The sequence below is a fragment of the Amphiura filiformis genome, chromosome 10 (genome assembly GCF_039555335.1).
Source record: "Amphiura filiformis chromosome 10, Afil_fr2py, whole genome shotgun sequence".
Taxonomy (NCBI): domain Eukaryota; kingdom Metazoa; phylum Echinodermata; class Ophiuroidea; order Amphilepidida; family Amphiuridae; genus Amphiura; species Amphiura filiformis.
The window spans coordinates 21,785,321-21,808,358 of NC_092637.1; the positions used below are offsets into that span (position 1 = coordinate 21,785,321).

At 38.4% G+C, this 23,038-nt stretch overlaps 1 protein-coding gene across 1 annotated transcript; it reads right to left on the bottom strand.

Moving 5' to 3' along the window:
• Positions 1-1,251: 1,251 nt before the first annotated feature.
• On the bottom strand, positions 1,252-23,021 carry LOC140162647 (U6 snRNA-associated Sm-like protein LSm1). The gene is given in 5 exon segments (XM_072185925.1): positions 1,252-3,105; positions 3,108-3,126; positions 6,538-6,653; positions 8,806-8,874; positions 22,871-23,021. Coding segments are annotated over 5 exon segments (402 nt in total). The 5' UTR covers positions 22,917-23,021; the 3' UTR covers positions 1,252-2,953.
• Between the last annotated feature and the right edge of the window lie 17 nt (positions 23,022-23,038).

Consider the following 23,038-nt stretch of genomic DNA (forward strand, 5'->3'; position numbering starts at 1 on the left):
TTTCAAATGGAGTAATCCATTCAGGTCACCACATATGAAATTCACACTTCCTGTATTAATAAGGTCAATGTCATCCACAGGGGGTTGTATGGATTTTAACTGGAAATGCCCCATGTATGTTTGGCTCCTTGACTTGTCAGTAAAATTGCTTAACAACATTTACAACTATTACCCAGTACACATTCATTTGTGATACGTTCTGATCCATGGAGGCCAAAGGCGGCAAATTTGAAATTGAGATAAAGACAAAAATATGGAGGGGGAAAAAACCATTAAAATACACAAGGAAATAGACATCACAAAACTTCATAACTTGAGATCTTTGGTATTTTCAGTATTATGATAGCCTAATGGTTGTATTAAGCTACTTGCAGTTCCGCCATTATGCACTATGTGCGGGAGAGCCTCGAACTGGCAGCATACATGAAAGGAAGAATTATGTAACCTTACACAGAACGTTATGACTAGTTCAATTCCCATTCATGTATGCTGCCAGTTCGAGGCTCTCCCACATATAGTGCATAATGGCGGAACTGCAAGTAGCTAAATAAGGTTTCAAAAATGCCTCCTTTGTCCTCCATGGACCAGATTGTGTCACATTTGAAGTAACCTATATTATTACTGAAATTGTAAAAGGAATGTCATCCCAGTCAATAAGCTCCTCACTTGATTATAAAGTGAGGGGCTTATTGACTAGGATGAAATTCCATACAAGTTCAGTTCAGCATGTATTATTATGCATACAGTCCTATGCACATGCTTCACATAACGCACATATGTACAAGAAACAATGCTTAAATAGGACTTGGCAAAACATTATATGTCATTGCTAAAAGGAATTCCTTCACAGCATTTGTCATCATCCCTCTTGATTCTACATGATGCAAACCTCTTTTACAGAGCTATACTAACAAGCTAGGGGGCACTGTGCATGTGCATATACAAGAGAGGGTTTTTGTTATGTTTTTGATGAAGTTGATGCTAATCCTGATGAAATGTGTTTGATAAAAAATTATGGTACAAAGCTCAAGCTGCTAAAGTTTACTTTATAGCCTATGTTAAACTTATCTGACAGTGAAACTGTTGTAACCCATCAACTTCTATTATTCATACTATAGATGTGACAAATGGCAACTTTTGTAACTCGCACCAAATATAATAATGGTATTGAACCCCAGGTGTACAAATGTCCATACGGTGACGTTTTGTAAACATAGTAGCCTTTCCGCCTTTTAGCAATCAATGACCTTAACTTTCCACACAGGGAGTGTAAATTTCAAATAGGATTACCTGAATGAGTGACTTCATTTGGAACCTACACCCCCTGTGTGGGAGATTAAGGTCATGTCTTCTAAGGGGTGAATAGATTTCAACAAGAATAACCCAATAAACACTGGCTACCACATCCATACCTTGTTATAAATACTGCATACAGAATTTTTAGCAATTTGAAAGTTTTGAGAACAAATTTCAAGAGTTCAATGTTTGAAATAATATGGGTTCTTGTTCCAAAAGTCGGAGAAAATCAGTGGACTACCCTGCATGCCTCTTGAAATTTTGTCACTAAAGTCAGCAAGACGGACTCGATGCCGAATTCAACATCAATCCATGGCTCCATGTCATTGCCTCCCTGGTTGCTGAGTTGCAAGTCTTACAAAGTGTCACACATACATGTGGACCAGTGTAACATTTTACACTTTGAGGTTGGGCCCGTGAAAGTTGATGAGCACCCATAGGTTTCAAACCCAAAGGTCCGAATTGCTGGTTCTTTATTTCATACACTCTGTGACCTGTTTTTTACAAATTGTTTTTAGCCAAAGTATAAAATTTCGGTGCTGGGTAGTTGAGTTCCTCTTCCGATACACTTCCAATTGCAAATGTCAATAAAATGATATCACACAATTTTGTGATCTGAACCCAGAAATAGATGAAGTAAAATGCTGACTCTGCACACAAAGTATGATGGCATCATCAACAATAGAGAACATTTAAAAGATATTATCAGGTCATTGGTGACAGTACACTTTATCTCTTTTTTTTTCCATATAGGCCTGCATGCTTACATATGCTTTTAGCCTGGCTTGAGCTTTTGTTTGAGTCTGGTCCTTTCAGTGTCTTTGCAATGAGTGACCATTTAAAAAAATCAAATCAGTCATCAATGTATCACACCACGAACGGTGTTACATTATGCGTACAGGTATTAAAATCAGGTAAATTCTTGGCCAAGTTCAAACACTCGGAACGCTAGTGGCTCTGTGATAAACACACGCAATAGCGTGGTACAGAAGAAAGCATGCACACGCCTTACACTGCGTACACGCTTAGTATGCTACATGGACGCTACAAGTATTTCCGAGCGTGGCCAAGAATTACTTAATTTACCTCTAATCTGAGAGTATCAAACACAAGTGCAACAAAAAGAATTAGCAAAATGAATGCACCCCAAAGTGTTCCCCCATGCCTGGATAAAGATGGCAAGGAGTCTATAATCGGAGCCAGATATGAAAATACTAGTTTGCATCTGATGTCACCTGTCAATCAAACTCATAAATGATTTGTTTACGAGTTGTTGTGACGATTGAAATTTTTGAACGTGACAGTAAAACTGTTTGCCCTATGGTTAATTTTGCACCTTCAAATATACAAAATGCGTCAAAAGTTACGTCTTAGTAATGGGAAACTTCTTTCTTGAAAGCACCATGCCAACAATGCCTAGGAATTTTTCACCATTTTCTGTGTTTCCTTTTCTCTGATGAAAGCACCAGATGAATCAACCTTCCTTTTACGTTAGTACTACTAAACCGTAATCAAGGGTCGTGGGGAGTTTGATTGACAGTGACGTAAGATGCAAAATAGTATCGGATTATAGCAACACATAAAGACTCCCAAATGTTCCTCCATGCCTGGATGAGGATGGTAAGGAGTCTGGATGCTAATCATCCACATCTCCATCTCAAGAGAATTTATCATGTCCAACCTCACCGTGAGGTTGCAGTCCTCTTTCAAGTAATTTCTTGTTTCTGTTCTTCTCTTCCTCTTGTTTCTGGACCTGTTCTGCTCTCTGGGCCTCTAGAATTTCTTCGATGGATACTTGCTCTAAAGGATTGTTCCTTCATTGTCTAGATCCTGTCAAAAAGAAAGTAAATATATCACAAAATCATTTTATCCTTTGTTTTCATTCACTTTCAATTTTAAAATTTCCAAAGATTTTCAATGACCTAGAATTTCAGAATGACAGATATGACTAGGCCTACATTGTACATATTATATATGTACTTAAAATTACCCTAATATCAGCCTTGATCAAGCCAAGCTTACATTTTATTTCCTCTAATGTTCATGTATGATCAGTGTCCCACAGGGGGAGTATGAATTTGAAATGGATTATGGAATTAGCACATTATAGGCAGCTCTATTTGAATTTTATACACCCTCTGAGACAGATTTAAACTGAGTCTTCAACAGAGGAAGGAAGGATGAGTTTCAAATGGAGCGGCATACTGTGTTCATTCCATTTGAAATTCATACTCCCCCTGTGGAAGATATTTCCAAAATCTTCAACAGGAGTAGTGTGGATTTTAAATGGAATAGCACAATTATGCAACAACATAATTTACATAATCAGCAACAATTATTTATTTTATTTGAATTTTACCAACATAGCAATGCTAATCTTAAGGGCTCCTATGAACAAAGTATATGTATAGGCAGGGTCAGAATTTCGGCGAATCCGAGAATCGATTCTTCCAAAGATTTGTGTGAACCCCACAGAATTAAAACCAGAGAACCAGGACTCGACCGCCATCTTGATACAGGCATGGAGCAAAAATTGGGGGTATTCGGTTTCCCTCGGAATGCGCTCGAAGCATTCGTAGTCATGCAAACGCGACATGGATGATGGGCGCATTTGAGAGACGCACTTGATGCGACCTGCACGCGAGTACCAAGACGCTTCAGATGAAACACAAAATTGTTTTCGTTCGTCTCCGCGCACCGTCGGCAAGGACCCGAATACCCCCAATTTTCTCCCCATAGCTGACGGCGCGATTGTACATGCCGGTATAAGGAGTCCCGGTTCTCCTTCTCTAATTCTGTGGTGAACCCTAGTAAATTCTCGCAAACTTTACACCGAAGTTGATTTGCAAGAATCAAATGATTCCCACAAATTTTTTCTGCAACTCGCACTGCAAAACAAAATTCGGACCCAGTGATAGGTGGATTGAGACTGCCAGGGGTAAACACCATATTCAAAAGTGACTGCATATATACCGGTACTGTAAAAGTGGTAATTTGTGTGTGTAATTTTTTGCGCTTTGCCGATTTTGAACTACATTGCTTGCTTTTAATTTTGCGATTTTGAGTTAGACATACATTAAAAGAACATATTTGTTTATTTATTTTCGCAGTAGCTGTATTGCGTGCGAAAAGCGCAAAAATTAATGTACTGCACAAATTTCCACTTTTACCATATATGTTATGACCACAGAGGAGTAAGATAAGACAGAGCGCGTACCACCAGTCAAAGTCTCCGCCTCATCCGATAATGAGGGCCGATTGTTCCATGAAATGCGACAGGCGAGACTGCTACGCAATTACCGCGTATTTTCATGGTCTATCGCGTAATCGCGAAAGCATGCAACGCTCTATCGCGTATAGGCGAAGGCACGCAGCGCTGGCGTGATTGTTTGACACAGCACGATCGAACAATCGGCCCTCATGAATATGCGAGAACTGGTACCATACAATACACGGGGACTTTGACTGGTGGTACACGCTCTGTCTTATCTTACTCCTCTGTGGTTATGACCCTCTACCCAAAGGATGGAATATTCTCATGGTTCACTTGAATTGACCAATTCAGCATCGATTCTGGGCCCCTCCAAGCGATGACAGTCAAAATTTTCGTGCGCATTCCGTACAAAATCATTTGAAATTCAATTTAAGACCAATATTCAATTTCATTATAACCAAAATTAACTAGGCAAATTTTTGCGCAATTGTTTCAAGAATCGGGGGGAGGGCGTCATTATGTTCCCTTAGCCCTGGGCGCCACAAACCCTTACTATGCCACTGCATTATGCCTTATGTGGTAAAGAAAAATAATTATCAATCATGAATCACATGGTTTTATTTAAAACAATCTCATATTGCCCTTCAAAACAAAAAAGAACAGCTGTCTCTCACCACATGATTTTTAAATTTCCCTGACATTTCCCTGACAATAACCATGACATCATTGCCACAGGCAATTTTGGCACGGGAATTTTGAATATCGCCTGTTGATAGCCGGCTGTTTTTATGATATGATATTGAAATAAAACCACATGATTTGTGCTGATTGTTTTTCTACCATATACATGTAAGGCAAAATGTTGTGATTGCTGTAAATGAACCATGGGGAGAGTGGAAGTCTGAATTTAATCTACATTATGTTGTCACTTAAATTCAAGCCTTTTTTCAAGCCAATACCCAGCAAGTTTACACCGACTGGGATTAAAATATACAATTACGATCTTGGAGGACACACACTGGAGGAAGTGAAAAACTACCCATATCTGGGTGTTAACATTTCTAATAATTTAAACTGGTCTACTCACATCAACAACATAACTTCATCTGCCAATAGATCTCTGGGTTTCATAAGGAGAAACCTTTATGCATTTCCCAAACCAATCAAGCAAACAGCCTACATGTCTCTTGTGAGACCTCTCATCGAGTACTCAAGCTCGGTATGGGACCCCCATCAGAAAGATCTCATAAATAAAATCGAAATGATCCAAAAACGGGCTGCCCGATTCACAACAAACACATATGTGACACGATCTGGTCCATGGGGGCCAAAGGAGGCATTTTTGACAATTGAGTTACCGTAATTATTACATTATACATACAATAAGCTTTCATTTACTGAAAACACCGAAGGTCTAGCATACTTGGTTCTAAAGTTATGAAGTTTTTTGAAGTCTCTTTTCTTATGTATTTTATTGTTTTTTACTCCATATTTTCACCTTTATCTCAGTTTCAAATTTGCCGCCTTTGGCCCCCATGGACCAGATCGTGTCACATATGACAGAACAACCAGCATTACCAAAGTCATCAAGAACTTAAACTGGGACACTCTACAAGATAGAAGAACTGCCAACAGATTATGTGTTCTCCACAAAGCCAGACAGGGCCTCCTGGCCCTGTCGGTTGAACACCTACTTAAACTAAGTCTGCGTCAATCTCGGCATACTCACTCTGATTCATACCAGATCATCACTTGTGCAAAGGATTGTTACAAATATTCATACTTCCCCAAAACTATAATAGACTGGAACCAACTACCACAATCAATCATCAATATTCAAGACTCGACCAGCTTCAAAGCAGCTGTGCAAGAATACATGTACCTAAAGCAAGACTAAAGCATCTACAGGCGCACACCAATTCCTGCTCGTCTTGTTCCGCACGGAGCGTTGTGCAGTATCCACACAGGTACAGATACAGATTAAACCTGGGACCTCATGCAAACTCTCCCTGTAATAAAATACTTACAATTTCTCCAAGTAACATGACATTCTCACCGCGTACAACAAACACACCTCTGGGGATGTCGCCATACTGCTTGCCAACATGGATTCTTTCTATGGTTCTGTGCAATACTAGGTTAGCTGTAGAAAAATAAAAACAAATTTTTACAAATGTCTTAAAAAGTGTTGCTAGCAGTCATCATTTATGTGTTTACAAATGGCATAGAAACTCGCTATTGGCAGGAGGCCACCGGGCCTGATGGGGGTCGGGGAGGTAGTACAAACCATTTTTCAATTTAAAAAAAAAATAAATGGGGGGAGGGAGGCATGCTTGCCACTGCTCATCAGTTATTTATTGAGAATAAATGAATATATTGCAGTGTTTCTAAACTTTACATCTGTTGCTGTATAGACCATTTCATATATATCAAGTTCGGAAAACCACACTATTTATTCAGTAAGCTAGCTAGGGGGTCAAATTGAAATGTCATGAATCATGGTCCCCTTTTGTGCGAAAATACAGCTCATTTAGCCTATGTGAACATGGGTCATCAGTTTAAATATTTTCCTAGCATATTGAGCTAACACCTGCAGCTAGTTGGTTTTTCACAATAAGATACTAAAAGAAATGATCAATTGTTCGTCATTTTTCGTCAGTTAATTTTTTTTTACAGAACGACGATTATATGCATCACCTCTTCCACAACATACCACCACACGTATGATGCATATTGAGTATCTTTGGCAAAAGTACCTCTCTCATCCATAATTGACCGTAAAAAGTTACACATTGGAACTTTGCACTGTACATGATCATATGCTGAAGAGGTACTTTTATGCGTGTGCGATCGGGGAAATTATTTCATGCTTCAGGTTTTAACGGAATGACAAGGTCTATCCCGCAGTAATCCAAGTACCCAAAAAAATGCCAACAAAAATTATCACAGCTGGATAAAATTGTATTTTAGTTACGAAGGTACGGTACTGTTGTCTCTATTGATCAGCCAAGAACACATTGAATTAGTACCGTGTGCTAGCTATTCAATAAGAGTAAGATCATACTTTATCCAGCTTTCAATTGCTTTTTTTTAGTATAACCCGTCACTGGAATTTTGACCCGGATGCCAAGGACGGGTGGAAATTCGGGTACGGTATCCGTGAATTGGTGCGAGCCTTATAGTTGTTATTAGTGATAGGCTGTATAAGGGTGTAGTTGCAAACAGCTTAGGGTACCAGCTTATTTGATGCAGCTTGCTGTTCTGAGTAATTTGACACCAATTTTATTGAAATCGGCCAAAAATTGAGACAGTGCGGGCCAAATAACGACGCACAAGGGGGGGGGGGCAGATTTGACCTTTATTTTCTAGTTTTAAGGGAATTTTATCACATTAAGGATTATGTAATACATTTTTGGTATCTACTTACATAGTTTTAGGTACAGGAAGGTCATTTATACATTTTGTGTCAAATGAAACTTTTTAGTGTCCTTAAAATTAACAGTTTTGGGTAAAATTAGGCAGTGAGGGCGCTTTACCTTTTAGCGACCACTTATGCAACCATTTTTGATTTTTAAGTTAATCATACTAGAGATAATCATCCATCATCCATATTCTGAAATTTCCAGCCATTTATCACATTTGGTGTGGCTGTGGCGCTAGTTTTTAATACAGGGATAACCTGCCCATAGCAATATACAGGGGTCAACGACCTTTGTATCACATGTAAGTCAATGGAAGCGTCTCTACACATTTTCAAATGGGTACCAAGCACAAGTGAAATAAGGTTCGGAGTTCAAATTTGGACAGAAGCTGTTATTTAGCAGTAGCTTTGATTTGATAATAAGAAATGATAAAATTTTAGTAGGGGGGATACATAACAGCTATTAGGCTGAACAGCGCCCTCACATCCTAAATTGGCTCTTAAACTTGCATCAAAACATACGATTTGTGTAAAAATTGCATAAATATATCCAGGGGACCCAAAATCATGTAAATAATCATTAGAATCCAACAAGCAGCAAAGAAAACGCCCATAATTGTCAAAATAGTGAAAAATAGGGGGGTCCCAAAAAATCCACCTTACGCGTAGTTTTTTGGCCCGCACTGTCTCATTTTTCAACCGATTTTTTTTTTAAAGGTGTCAAAATGCTCAGGAGGATTAGCTGCTTCAATTCAGCTGGTACCCTAAGCTTTTTGAAACATCAACCTTTTTTTTGGGCTGTACAGCCTATCACTATTGTTATCACATTTCAATTCCTGGTTTGTAATCATACTAATCAATTATCTAAACTCACCAAATTGATCAATACTTCGTAAAACACCAATCAGGGTTCTTCCGTCTCTTAAAACTACCAAGAGCTTTTCTGAAATAAATAAAGATGATATTATTCACATTCAGTAATGTTACTCAAACACGAAACAAAATGTCAATCCCATCCCGATTCAGATAATATTTTCAAATCAGTGTTAGTCCATCCCCAGTTTACTCAGCTACACAGACAAATTCATCTCTTAATCTTTCTCCTTACGACAGCATTCAAGCTTTGACTTACTTTTTGTGGCCAGAATGGTGAAAACATAAAGTGAAAGATATCCTACTTAAAGGAACATTTTCTAGGGTGAAATTTTGTGTAGAAACTGAATCTGACATAAAAATGCATAATTATCAACTTGAAAATTTTCCCCATAGCACTGTACAGGCATATTTCTGCCCGAAATCCTCAAATATGAGTGAAAATTTGCTCTAAAAAAAATAAGTCCTTTAAAATGGGGATACTTAGGGCTAAATAAACATAAACTTGCTCTAGAGGGATATTAGGGGTATTGGCAAGAGCAAGTTTGTGTTTGTTTAGCCTTAAACCTCCCAGTTTTGAAGGACTTATTTTTTTAGAGAATCCATTAATTTTTTCACGCACTCAAAATTCTTACGGGTGGGGGTAGCATATTGCAAGTTATTTTCTTTTCTGTAAATGAAGCTTACTTATTTATCATATTACCATTTAGCTATTGAAATACTGAGCAAAAAGACACTTAAAGCATCCCTATAGCTCATACCATTGTGGAGATATGGCCTTTTCAAATAGAAAATGAGGCAAATATCGTACTTTTTTCCAAATCAATTGTCACCCAAACGCTCAAGTTTCTACTGCTGCTACGAACATAAAGAAATATGTTGATCCCATTCAATGCTTTTAATATCACAATTGTACCCTTGTTACACAATTAGTATAGAAAATTAGGCTCTATAGTGTTCATGTTCATACACTCACAGGAAATCTGCAAGTCAATTTTTTTGTCACCCCAAAACAGCTATTTTCGGCCAAAATCGGACATAAAATTGAATTTTTCTTGAAATCTATAAAAGATAGCGAGTTTTAAGTGCCAAAATCTGAAACTACATGATATTTTACCCTTGGAAACATATAAACAATCAAGAATTTTTATTGTTTTCACCCCTAAATAATTTTTTCACACTTTTGTCTGCCAAACGTAAGTCAAAGCTTGAACGCTGTCTTACACACACCCCCACGGACGAATTCATCTCTAATCTCCCTCCTTACAGTTACACACACTCAGCCCCACCAACAAATTCATCTCTTAATCTCCTTCCTTACACACAGCTATATGGGCAAATTCATCTCTGAATCTCCAAACACTTAAAAAACATTATTTTCTGCTGGGATTTATTTTTTTTATTTATTTTATTTATTACACTTTATCACTGGCACAGAATTACAAGAAATATATAATATTGCACATAAGTTACATCAAAAATTACACAATATTATGAAAGGAACATTTGTTTTAAAAGTCCAGTGAATGGCTGGAGCGAACAGGTGCCAGGCACCTCTAAGACCGCCCCACCAAAACCAAAAAAGAAGGAAGGGAAAAATAAATTAGAGGGGAAAATGCAGGTAAGTTACATTTGCCTGCAATTTGGACAATTACAAAAAGAGGTCCAAGTGCAAACAGAAGTTGCATCAAAGGTGCGAGCAAATTTGGACTGGTAAAACTCCAAAACTTGGTGCTTAAATGAAGCAACAGAATTTGTAGATCTGATAATACTAGGGAGCTGGTTCCAAATGGGCACCATACGCTGAAAAAAGCCCATCTTGTGGCACTCAGTTTTAGAAAGCTGATTTACCAGCAACAAAGGATCAGAGGAAAATCTGGTGGTGGGACGGTCTTTGTTAATACCATTAAAAACTACATAATCATCTAGATTGATGTCATATAATCCCAGATTGCACTTGAAAAATATATTGAGATCAACATATTCTCTTCTAAAACTTAATGGGAGAAGAGTTAGCTCTGTTAACCTTTCTTTGTACTCAGCCTTGGGATAATCTAAAATGAATTTAGTTGCCCTTCTCTGGACCCCCTCAACTTTCTGGATGTTGCGCTTTGAGGTACCACTCCAGAGGGGACTGCAATATTCCAAATCACTACGAACCGAGGCTGAGTACAAAGTCCTGGATACATTACGAGGGGCATTGAAGCCAATGGTGCGCTTTAATCATACCAAGTTTTTGTTACACTTTTTAACAACCCTGTTAATGTGATCATCCCAAGTGAAAGACGCAGGAAATATCAAGACCAAGATCTTTAATGGAACTAACACGGTCTAGAATGGCACCATTCATTTTATAATCATGACGAATTGCATTCCTACGTCTGGTGATTGATATGATCTGGCATTTAGAGGGATGAAAATGGAGATCCCAAGTTTTGCTCCAATTAAATAATGCATCAATATCACTTTGGAGCATGTGACAATCAGAGACATCAGAGATGTTTTTATAACATTTAGAGTCATCTGCAAACAAAGCTAAAGAAGAATTCTGGGCAACACTGGGCATGTCATTTATGTACAAAAGAAAAAGCATAGGCCCCAATATTGAACCTTGGGGTACCCCTGAAACAACTGGAAGCCAGTCGGAATTTACCCCATCAATAACAACCCTCTGCCTCCTCCCTGTTAAATAAGCGCGAAACCAATTGAGGAGGTCAGAATGAAAGCCAAAAGATTGCAATTTGTGAAGCAACAAGCTATGACAAACACTGTCAAAAGCTTTCGAGAAATCAAGATAGATCATATCAACTTGCCCAGCGTTGTCCAGAGTAGAACTGACTTCATGAAAAACGGATAAAAGCTGTGTCACAGTGGAGCGACCTTTGATAAAACCATGTTGCAGATGGTATAATTGGTCTTTAATTGCGGGAACACTTGATCAAAAATAGCTCTCTCCATCACTTTTCCACATATACACAATAGTGACACAGGTCTATAATTTTCAGCACGTTGCCTGTCAGACTTTTTAAAAACAGGAACAACATTGGCTTTTAACCAGGTCTCAGGCATAATACCAGAACCAGAAGGATAGGTACAAAAAAGCCTCTTTGCATTAATGCTGGGACCACTGGAAAGTCTATTGAAATATTATTTGGTAGATCGGTATGAAGATTGGCAACATAAGGGGATTTTCCCCCGATTCAGATTCAAGGCCGATTCAGTCCCAGATATGGATCGGCCAACACTATCCACAACATTTGATTTCATCTATTTTTTGTAAAAATTACTGCATATACATGTACATAAGACTGATTCATTGTATGTGACCAGCTCCAACAAAACCCGAAACAAGTCACCAGACATGTTTTTGAGTTATAGGCCTTTAAAGATGATGTCATTCCCATAAAAAAATCTAATTTTGGAATTCTTAATTTCATGGTATTTGACCTTATAATGAGACTTAGTGGACTTTCAAACCCTTGTACATGTATGTAAGTACTATTAAAAAGAGGTTTATTTAATCAATAATTGACAGTTGAACTAGATGACAATCCCTATTCAATCCTGTGTACCGCAGGAAACTAATTAGCCCATTAACCAGAAGAGCAATTTGACAAAAATATCAAGGTATCATTTGCAAAATTATCCATATCTTGAAAAGTAATATTGATGCTATATATTTTGGTATCATTTTAAAGTTAATTGTCCCGTGCTTACATTTTTATTCAAATCATGAAATGTCAAAAATGCGACTTGTTCCTGGTTTTGTCGGAACGGGTCACATTAGGTCTGAGACTGCAAGTCAGTCGCTCAATGTAATCTCTCAGCAATTTACAACTTTTTTTTATTTATTTGCCACTTGTGGTGAGCTGTGATTCCCAGGTGGCATGTGGCAAAAAGAATTCGGGTGTGACGTCACAGGCATCGGTCGCATCTCTTTTTGCTCCCGCGAAGCTTTGAATCAAATCTTCGCAATTTTCTGATTTCCTTTGGCCATCCGGCAATAATTTTTGTGGATTTGCGTTGTATAAACCTTGCTCCTCAGTTATGTTGGCAAATTTACCTCGATATTGCTGACTAAGATGTTATTTTATGAACTTTAATGATCCTGGGGTACTTCAGTGTACAGTCGCCATTTTGACTCGTGTGTTGAAATCTATCGGGGATCTACGATAGTGATTACGGACTTACGGACTTACGGAATTGATGGGTAGTGTTTAGGCACTCGCCTTTATATCCCCATATCTTTGCCAATAGTTCTGGAGTTCATGTTTGAATGAGGTAACTGTCAGTGCGTTAATAACTTGCTGAGGCAGGTTATTCCATTCTTCAATGACTCTTTGCGTGAAGAAATCCTTTCTGCAGCGAAGACCTTTATGCAATCTGGGTTTAAAGATCTTCTTGTTGTGTCCTCTTGTGCTGCTGCTTTCATCCACCAATTGAAAAAACTTGTCTGCATTTACCTTCTCAAGCCCATTCATGATTTTGTACACCTCTATCAGGTCACCGCGCAATCTTCTCGTCTCCAGTGTAAATAGACCCAGTGCCTCTAATCTCTCACAATATTGAAGATCTTTCAGATCTGGAACTAATTTGGTGGCTCTTCTTTGCACTTTTTCGAGAGTAGTAATATCTTTTATCAATCCTGGATTCCATACTGGAACACAATATTCAAGATGAGGCCGTATGTATGATCTATAAAGAATCTGGAAGGCATCTTGGTCAAAGTGCTTGAATGTCCTTTTAATCACTCGGAGAGAATTCATGGCTTTCTGAGCTGCTTTTGAACATTGGGTGCTGGGCTTGCAGTCATTCGTGATGTACATGTACACTCCCAAATCCTTTTCACTCTCAATTTCTTCAAGTGCTGACCCATTCATCTTGTAGCTTCCACCTGGGTTATTGTATCCCATATGCATCACCTTACACTTTGCTGTGTTAAATTTCAGGAGCCATGTTCTAGACCATTCAAGGAGGTTGTCTATGTCTTTCTGCATCGCTTGTACATCATCATTTGAGTTCACACTACTAAATACCTTGGTATCATCCGCAAACATCTGCGCCTCTGATTCAATAACTTCAGGAAGGTCATTTATGTATACTATAAAGGAGTGGCCCTAGCACGGATCCTTGCGGAACTCCACTTGTAACTTCTGCTTCTGCTGACTTGCCTTTCCTTACAGCTACATACTGTGATCTCCCACTGAGAAAGCCTTGGATCCAATTCAGTATATTTCCTCTGACTCCATATGAACTTAGTTTACTCAAAAGTCTCTTGTGTGGCACCGAATCAAAGGCCTTCTGATAATCAAGAAAAACAACGTCTACTCCATTTCCTCTATCAAGGTTGTCTGTTATGTCTTCCAGAGTCTCCAATAAATTTGTAATTTCCCCTTTGAGAAGCCATGTTGTTTTTTCTGAAAGTGCACTGTGTTCATCAAGATGCTTTTGAATCTTGTCTTTGATGATCGATTCCATGACCTTGCAAGGGATGCAAGTTAAACTCACAGGTCTGTAATTGCCGGGTTTTGTTCTCGATCCCTTTTTGAAGATGGGTGCAACCCTTGCTGTTTTCCAGTCTGCTGGCAAAATTCCTGTGTCAAGTGTTTTCCTGAAGATGAGGTACAAAGGAGTTGCTAATTCTCTGCTACACTCTTGCAGAATTCTTGGATGAAATTTATCTGGTCCCGGCATTTATCACCCTTAAGCTTATTCAATTTCTCTTCAACATCTTCTATACTAAAATCAAAATCACTCAGTTCATCCTCAATAACACTTGGTAGAATTGGTATCTCTCCATCTGGTTCTTTAGTGTACACTGATTGAAAGAAGGAACTCAGTACTTCAGCTGCCTCTGTGTCGTTGTCGGTTCTTGTCCCATCTCCTTTTTCAAGCTGTGTTACTCCAACTTTCACCTTTTGTTTCTCTCTAACGTAACTATAGAACTTTTTCGGTTTCGTCTTGAACTCCTTCATGAGTTCTTTTTCATAGTCTGCTTGTGCTTTCCTGACTATTTGTCTGGTCCTGTTGTTTTGCTTCTTATAATCTGCAAAATCACTATCATTTTGCGTTCTCTTGTATCTTTTATAGAGTTCATACTTCTTTTTGACAGCTCTTTTGACTCCAGATTTCATCCATCGTGGTTTGTTTTTCTTTGCAGGCTTCTTCTTTGGCACATGTTTATCAGTCACACTCTGATACTTGTGTTTCAACAGTTGCCATGCACCTTCACTGTCAAGAATGTCCATTTCTTCATTCCACTTGATAGAACTGAAGTCGGCTCTCATATCATTATAGTTTGCTTTGTTTAAATTTGGCTTTGACTCATTGTCATCCTGCAGAGTCTCTATGTCAACATGGCATGTAAAATTCCAAAATAAACCGACATGATCGCTTTTCCCTATGGGGGGGATTTCCTCTATTTCTCCATCAATCATTGGTTCTTCGCTTGTAAAAACAAGGTCAAGCAACGATGGACTTTGCCCCTCTCTATAACTGGTTGGTTTGGTAACATGCTGAATCCAATAAAGATCTTGAGTAACATCGTAGAATACACTTGCTGGATGTGTGTCACTCGCTTCCACAAAGCCTTCTGTCCACTTGATTTCTTTGAAGTTAAAATCGCCGAAAACAAGGATGTGGCTTCTTCTCATATTGTCAATACTCTCCAGTTGATCAAGTAATTTCTCATTATTTGTGTCTGTACTGTTTGGGCTACGATAACAAAGTCCAACAAGTAGAACTTCACTGTTACTTAACTTCACATCACACCATAGTGATGATTCAAAGTTGTTGCTGACTACTTCATGACATTCTGAGACTTGTAGATTGTCACGGAAATACATTAGTAGGCCTCCTCCTTTTGCTGTTGTAGGCTTGTCCTCTCTGAAAAGATTGTACCCACTTAAATTTACTTCTCCATCTAGTACAGAGTCGCCACACCATGATTCTGCAATGCCGATGACATCAGGATCAAGTCTGTCTATGTGCACTAGTAGTTCACTCCGCTTATTCATAATACAGCTGGCGTTTGTGTAAAAGCATTTCAGAGAACTAGGGTTGCTACTACCTGTATTTCTGCAAGTCGAACCATCATTTCTTAAGGTAGGACCATCTTTCTGGGTAGCGCTAAACTTCTCATCTGGTTCTGATTCTTTATTGTCTATTTCAATATCACTTATCTTTAGTTTCATAATCTTTGAAGTATCACTTACTTCATGTACTTCTTGTACAGTACTTCCTGTACCTGTGCTGTTGTGCTTGGGTGCAGGTTTTATATACAAGGTTTTCTCTTTCTCCTTTGAAGGATTTGGCTTAACTTTTGCCTGCCTTGTCATCATATCATTGTCACTAGTACCCGGAACTTCCAGGGGTTGGTCAGTCTGCACATCGCCCCTTACCGTAAAGTTCTGGTTTAAACTCACTTCTCCACTGGTCCCTTCTGCTCTTCTGTCATCTGACACTGGCTGGAACTCAGGTGGATAAAAACTTGCTCTCCTTGCAGCAATATCTTCTGACATAGGCAGGTCTATGGTGCCGGTGCTAGTAAAAAGTCTGTATCTTTGTAATTACCATTCTTTGAGCCTGGCTCCTTTTTTGTTGCCACGAAAGGAGCTACTTGTAGTACTTGTGGACGGTACTATTTTTCCTCCACGTATTACAACATCCTCACCATTGCGTCGTCTTTCCTTAAGATCGCTCTCAACTTTCTGTTCTCTTCACGTTCCTTTGGTGTCATATCAGGTGTGACGTAAATGAAGGATAGAGTATCGCTTTACTACTGTGAAGTTTCTTGGCATTTGATAACATTTTCTTTTTGTCATTTATGTTATTTAAAGTTACTTTCAATAGTCTTGACCTTCCAGTTGCCATGTCTGACTTCTTACCAAGGCGTATTGGTTTTAGGTTGACTTGTTGATCAGATATGTCAAGATACTCTAGTACCTTACCAGTTTCCTCGGCATCATGTTCTTTTCGTTCTTCAGGATCATCTTTATCACTCTCTGGTACATTGTGTAAAATGATATTACATTCTCTTTTTACCTTTTCATCCTTTTCATCCATGTATTGGTACACCTTTCTCTCAACTACATTATCGAGGTTGCTTTCTCTTTGGTTAAGTGTTTCTGTCAAATTGTTCAACTTATCAACCACTTCTTCAAGCTTCTTCACAACTTCAACCATCGAAATACTATCATAGTTTAGTGGATTTTGCTTTGATTTCCTTTTACCATCTTCGTAATCTCAGCAGTGCATGAATTACAAAACCACATTATATTGTGTCTACCTTTATCTAGAGCTTTCATCTCCTGGTTATTGAGATTGGCACATGATTGGTGTGTCCACGACATACATTTCTGACACATGATGGCTTTTTCACTATGACCTGTGATCTCTTCGGCACATAAGGCCGTGTAAAATTAATATTTTGGTTCTCGTCCCTCCCTCCTCAATTTCTGGGATTTGTCAGATTTTTTTTTTTTTATAGATTTTTCAATTTTGTTAGACTTTGGAATGATTTATGAAATCTTCATACATATAAATAAGTTTATTAGAGAACAAGCATCAGTTCCAAGTCTTTTTGTGGTACTCTAGGGGGTTTATCCCTCAGAATCTCACATTTGAAAAAAAAAAAGGGCCTCATCGTTTCCTCAAGCACTGTTGGAGAAGACCGAAAACTAATGACAATGCTAATTTTACATTGAAAAAAAAAAAAAAAAAAAAAAAACACCTCCCTCCCTCATCAATTCATAAAAATCCTCTGGACGAGAACCAAAACATTAATTTTATACGGCCTAATGTACACTCGGCAGAGTCATTTTGATCGTTTAATGCACTTGGTGTATCTACATTACCTCCTTTTGCACCTCTGAGTTTGCTTAAATCATCACCAGCGTCGTCGCCATTTTGATTTTTGTCAATGGCTTTTAGCTTTTTCAATCCGGTACCATCCTCACTGACAGTGACAGATTTACCTCTAGTATTTGGCATTATGATATAAGATAATGGGGTTTTAGGCTTAAATGAGACCTTATTACTACCATCAAACCGCTTTTGGATTCCTCTTCTTTCTTCACTTTTTCAGTCAAAAACGGGAGCAAAACAAAATCACACATCCACCATCTTGAATAGCGCCACCACATTTCATGATTATGATTGCTTGCAGCTTGTGCGCTGCTTTACTCCCGGGATATCACTGGACTTTTCTTTGGCCACTATCCTCTCTGTGTCATCTTCGTGCTGGACAGTTACGGTAGGATCTTTCCATTATTTTTGTAGCCTATGTTACCGAACTTATACATGTAGCAACGGCGAGACGACAATCTGTCAACAAATATCGTGACCATGATATGCTCTCGCTTATTGTTCTTCTAGCGGCAAAACTGCTAGTATTCCATCATCTAGTGGCAGTTAGTGATTTGCAAACAGATGTTCATGTTACAAATTTGAAGTTTAGGCCTAGTTACGATGTCTGTCATGAAATAGTAAATAAATATGAACAAAAACATGTCATGAGATTCTGCCTATACCACTTCAATGGCCAAACCCCACTTTAAGCTTCCGGGGTGCACCCCTGCCAGGGGCTTAAGGTGGGACTCAGGACCCCACCCATGAGATGCAGCGCTCTACAGTGTATTTGGTTACATGTAGTTACATGTAAGTTATTTCATTTTTTACTGTGGCACTTCACATACGGTAATCTATTTGGGAATGCCTGCTCTACACCTGTAGTCACTCGATCCACTTCTAGTTGGAGCGAGCAGGCCATCGATCGTTGATTCTAGTATGGGTGATGTCGTATGAGTTGAAAACAATTTCTGAAAAAATTTCATTTCGAAAATTACGAAGAAAATATAGTCCTGAATCAAATTATTATATATTTTTTCTACTGATATATATCGCTCCCACGCTTTTTAGAAACCTTTATACCGCAAAATTGAAACCCCACCCTTTTAGTTTAAATACCGTACTGATTTTTCAGAATTCCAAACCCACATGCTTTAAATTTTTAAGCGAGCCAGACAAACAGTGCCAATCCACTTGCATATCTACTTCTGGCTCATCAAAGATCATCCGTCGAGGCCGAAAATGGGATTTCTTTAAGAAAATGCAAAGCCGGTATATATTCACTTTGTTGTACCGTACTTGATGAAGTTGATCTGCTTACTTCTTACAGCCTATGACCATCTAGTTTGGTTGATTGGTAAAAATGGTGATATGATGAACAAAAAACAACAGATTGGTCATTGGTGGTCAAGTTAAACTAGGGTAGATAGATGCAATGTCCACATTGCTTATTATATAGGGCGACGTTTGTGTAATCCCCATAAGAAAAAAAAAAATGTTGAAATTTGGACCTCAGAGTCAGAAACTTGGAGACCTTGGATCTAAAAAGTGCTGGTACTTTATCCTTGATACAGAAGTCATCATGCAGTGATAGTTAGATTTCTTAATATATAATCGCTTAAATTGTGTAAAACGGATCGCCATAGTGAAAAATGATGCATTACTTGCTTTTTTGTACAGTAAGTTAATTGTAAGGCATTGTCAATGATGGCCACAGAAAAATGCGGAATTTTAAAAACAGACATTTGCCCATAACTTTGCTGATATTTGAGCTACAGACATAGTTGACCCCTCATTTTTTTAAGTTAAATAATCACCTTTTTAAACAAAATAATTTCCATGTGAAAAAACCTACTTGAATTAAATTTTGGGATCATGCCTAACTAGGGCCCCTTGATTAGGTTTTAATTCTCAACGACAACGTTTCGTTTGACATGTCATTTCTAGAGACCAGGGTGATTAAATAAAGATCAATATTAGTTTATATTTGAAGAATGATTGTTATGATTCTTGTCATCGAACGGAGTGAGGTTGCCTCAGTCCCGGACATGCATCGTCATCGGGAGTTGGAAATTAATCTTTAAACATGTTAAACAGGATTTGGTTTGAGGCACTGTGATTCCCAGATTGAGTTTATATACTCCCTGTACTGCCAGGACAAATGCTGGATGTGATGTGCACCCAAAGATCTTTTAGTAAAGCTAGATGAGAATAAGTATATGTGTTCACGTAACCTCCTTCAACTCATTTGCATAGAATTGGATACCGGGATCGTATTCGGATTCGTCGAACTTCGAATTAGCATACTTTTGGATACCTCCATATTTGGGTTTACCTAATTAACTATTAATGACGATAACGTTGTTTACATCATGACGTCATTAGAGCTTGTCACTCGTCCAATTCGAAACACGAAAAACATTTGCCCTTTTCTTTCCATTAACGTTATATTGTGAAATACCACATAGCGGAGGAGTTAGTTTTTTATTTAAGGAAAATATTCTTGGTGATGACCCCATGTTGACAATGGCTAAATATGCTGCATTAGTTCTGGAAAGGGTCCGCGACCGGGCGGCGACGGTCCGCCATTTTTTTTCTTCAGATTTTGATGTCATTTAGTAGACTTGCTTACCAGTCGTTTTCATTATAATCCTAACTACAGTTTGCACATTGAAAAGTGAACTTCGACGTACCACAATCAAACTTGCACCATTGGCACTGTACAAATAATTAAGAGAACACACCAGGTACCACCACCATGATGATCAATTGCACAGTTGGGAAACCACCAACCAACAGTACACACAGCGCTGCTCACATTACAACCCCATGCACTGAACTGACCAATCAGGTGCATGGATTTTCAAGAAAATTTGTTCTGGACTATGAAAAATGCTCATGCATATTACGTTTGTCCATCAACATTTGACTGTCTCCACTTGTACTTCCTACACAAGTAGCTTGAATAAACCTTAAACTTCCGTAGAAAAACTTTGAAAATCTCCGAAAAACTTGTAATTTTTTACAAAAAGGCCTTGAAATTTGAGTAATGTTGGCCGGTTCCACTTACATCAGTTACATGTATTTCAATGGGATGTAATTTGAGCTGGTGATGTCATTGGGTTATAATGAGCTGTGGTTGATTCATTTGCATAAGTTGAATTTGTACACAGAAGTTTGCTTGTGCGTACGTGATGCGAAAAATTCTTGCCGTACCTTTTTGATTCATTTTTCAGCCGGGACGGTTACGTTAGCGGCCACGCATCGGTATAGGGATGACCAGTTCTTGTGTATATAGAATTCTGTGTGTGCACCGCATGCATGCATGGATATGGATGATCATGCATGCATGATGATGATGTCCCTTACCATAAGTCGAGGCTAAATAAGCCTTACCTTAGCCTCAACTTGGCCTCGATATCTTTTGAGGCTAAAAATTAACCTCAACTTAGCCATCGAGGCTAAGAAATTAACCTTATCGGTGACAAGGCTAAGAAATTAACCTCGTCTTAGCCTGAAATGTTTTTGAGGCTAAAAAATTAACCTCGTCTTGGCCTGCTTTAATTTTGAGGCTAAAATTAACCTCAACTTTTTTGAGGCTATTATTAGCCTCAAAAATATGGTCACATGATAGGTCAGAGGTCACCAACTGTCAGGGAGCAGACTACTGTATGCTGCTCAGAATTGCCAATAATTTTGAAAAATTAACAGTTTAAAGGGTATTTTAGGCTTTTTTACTGGTGCCTAGTTCATGGGGAGCATGGCAACCATATCTCTGGAAGAAAAATCAGCTTTTAAGTAAGTTTCAAAGTATGTATTTTATTGCTTCTTTTTCATCAGGAAATATGGCCTTTTTGAGGTTGTCGAATTCAGCAGACATGCATGTATTGTAGTCTGCAGACATGTATACTGCAGTTTGATGCTGGCTGACCCTGGTGAAAACGTGTTACTGCACTGATGTTGTTAGGGTGTTATGTTAATTGATGTTTGGGGATGTTTGTACTTTAAATTGGGGTGGGTTATTTAGAGAGTTCAAATATGGTGAGTTAATGTTGTTGGGAAAGTTCAAATAAATGAAATATGATAGGTTGTCATATTGGAAGTGTTATGTTAAGTTGGGATGAAGTGGTGTGCATGCAATATATACAATTATGTATTGGAGATGTTTCTACTTTGAAGTGGGGGAGGTCATCTGGAGAGTTCAAGTGTGGTGAGTTTTCACCTACACCCGATTTGAAAGAGTCATATGCGGGAGTTCTATTTGGTAAAAGTTGAGATGTGGACATGTGGTATATGGGGATGTTTGTACTTTTAAGTGGGGGATGGTCATTTTGAGAGTTCTTATGGTGTCGAGTTGTCACCTTCAGCATATTAAAAGAGTTGTTTGGTGACATTGGGATATGGTGTACGTGTCATAAAGATAAACTCTTCCAATACGCTAAAGGTGACAACTCTACAAATTACCACCTCCCCACTTCAAAATACAACTGTCCCGTAACATTGACAGCACACCATATCCCAACTTTACAAATAAAACTTTACAATACTAGTATGCTCAAGGTGACAACTTGCACCATATTGGAACTCTTACCAAATGACAACTCACCATAGTTGGATTTTCCAATTGACAACTCACCATATTGGAACTCTCCAAATGCAACTCACCAAATAACCCTACCCCCACTTCATAACACCCCAAAAATATCAGTAACACTTATCACCTAGCTGGATCAATAAATAGCCCAACCGTCCCTGCATGCATGTAATGTTTAGCCTCGTAAAATAGCCTCAAATTATTAGCCTTGTCTTAGCTTAGCCTCTAAATATTGCGAGGCTTATCTAATTTGCATAATTAGGCTAATTTTCAGGCTAAGGTGAGGCTAAGGTAAGGCTAAGACGAGGCTAGTTATTTACTGAGGCTAATATTACGAGGCTAATAATGCGAGGCTAATGATTTGAGGCTAATTATTTGAGGCTAATTATTTGAGGCTAATTATTTGAGGCTTATCTAATTTGCATAATTAGGCTAATTTTCAGGCTAAGGTGAGGCTAAGGTAAGGCTAAGACGAGGCTAAGGATATGAGGCTATTCATGAGGCTTATTTTCTGAGGCTAAGTCGAGGCTTAGATAAGGCCTCGACCTTTGGTAAGGGGTGATTGTGAGGTAAGCTTAAAAAAATAAACATTGTAAAAACCCATCAACTGCTTAAATTGACTCACTGTCTATTTCACTGATAAGGCTAGCTGTCCCTGGCATATATTCCATTGTTACTATCTTATGTAGCTGTACAAAAACATGAAAAGACTACTCTGTAAATACAATAATAATGCACAGATCTTCACATTCTGCAACAAAAACAAGAATACAAGATTGACCTCAGCCCAATG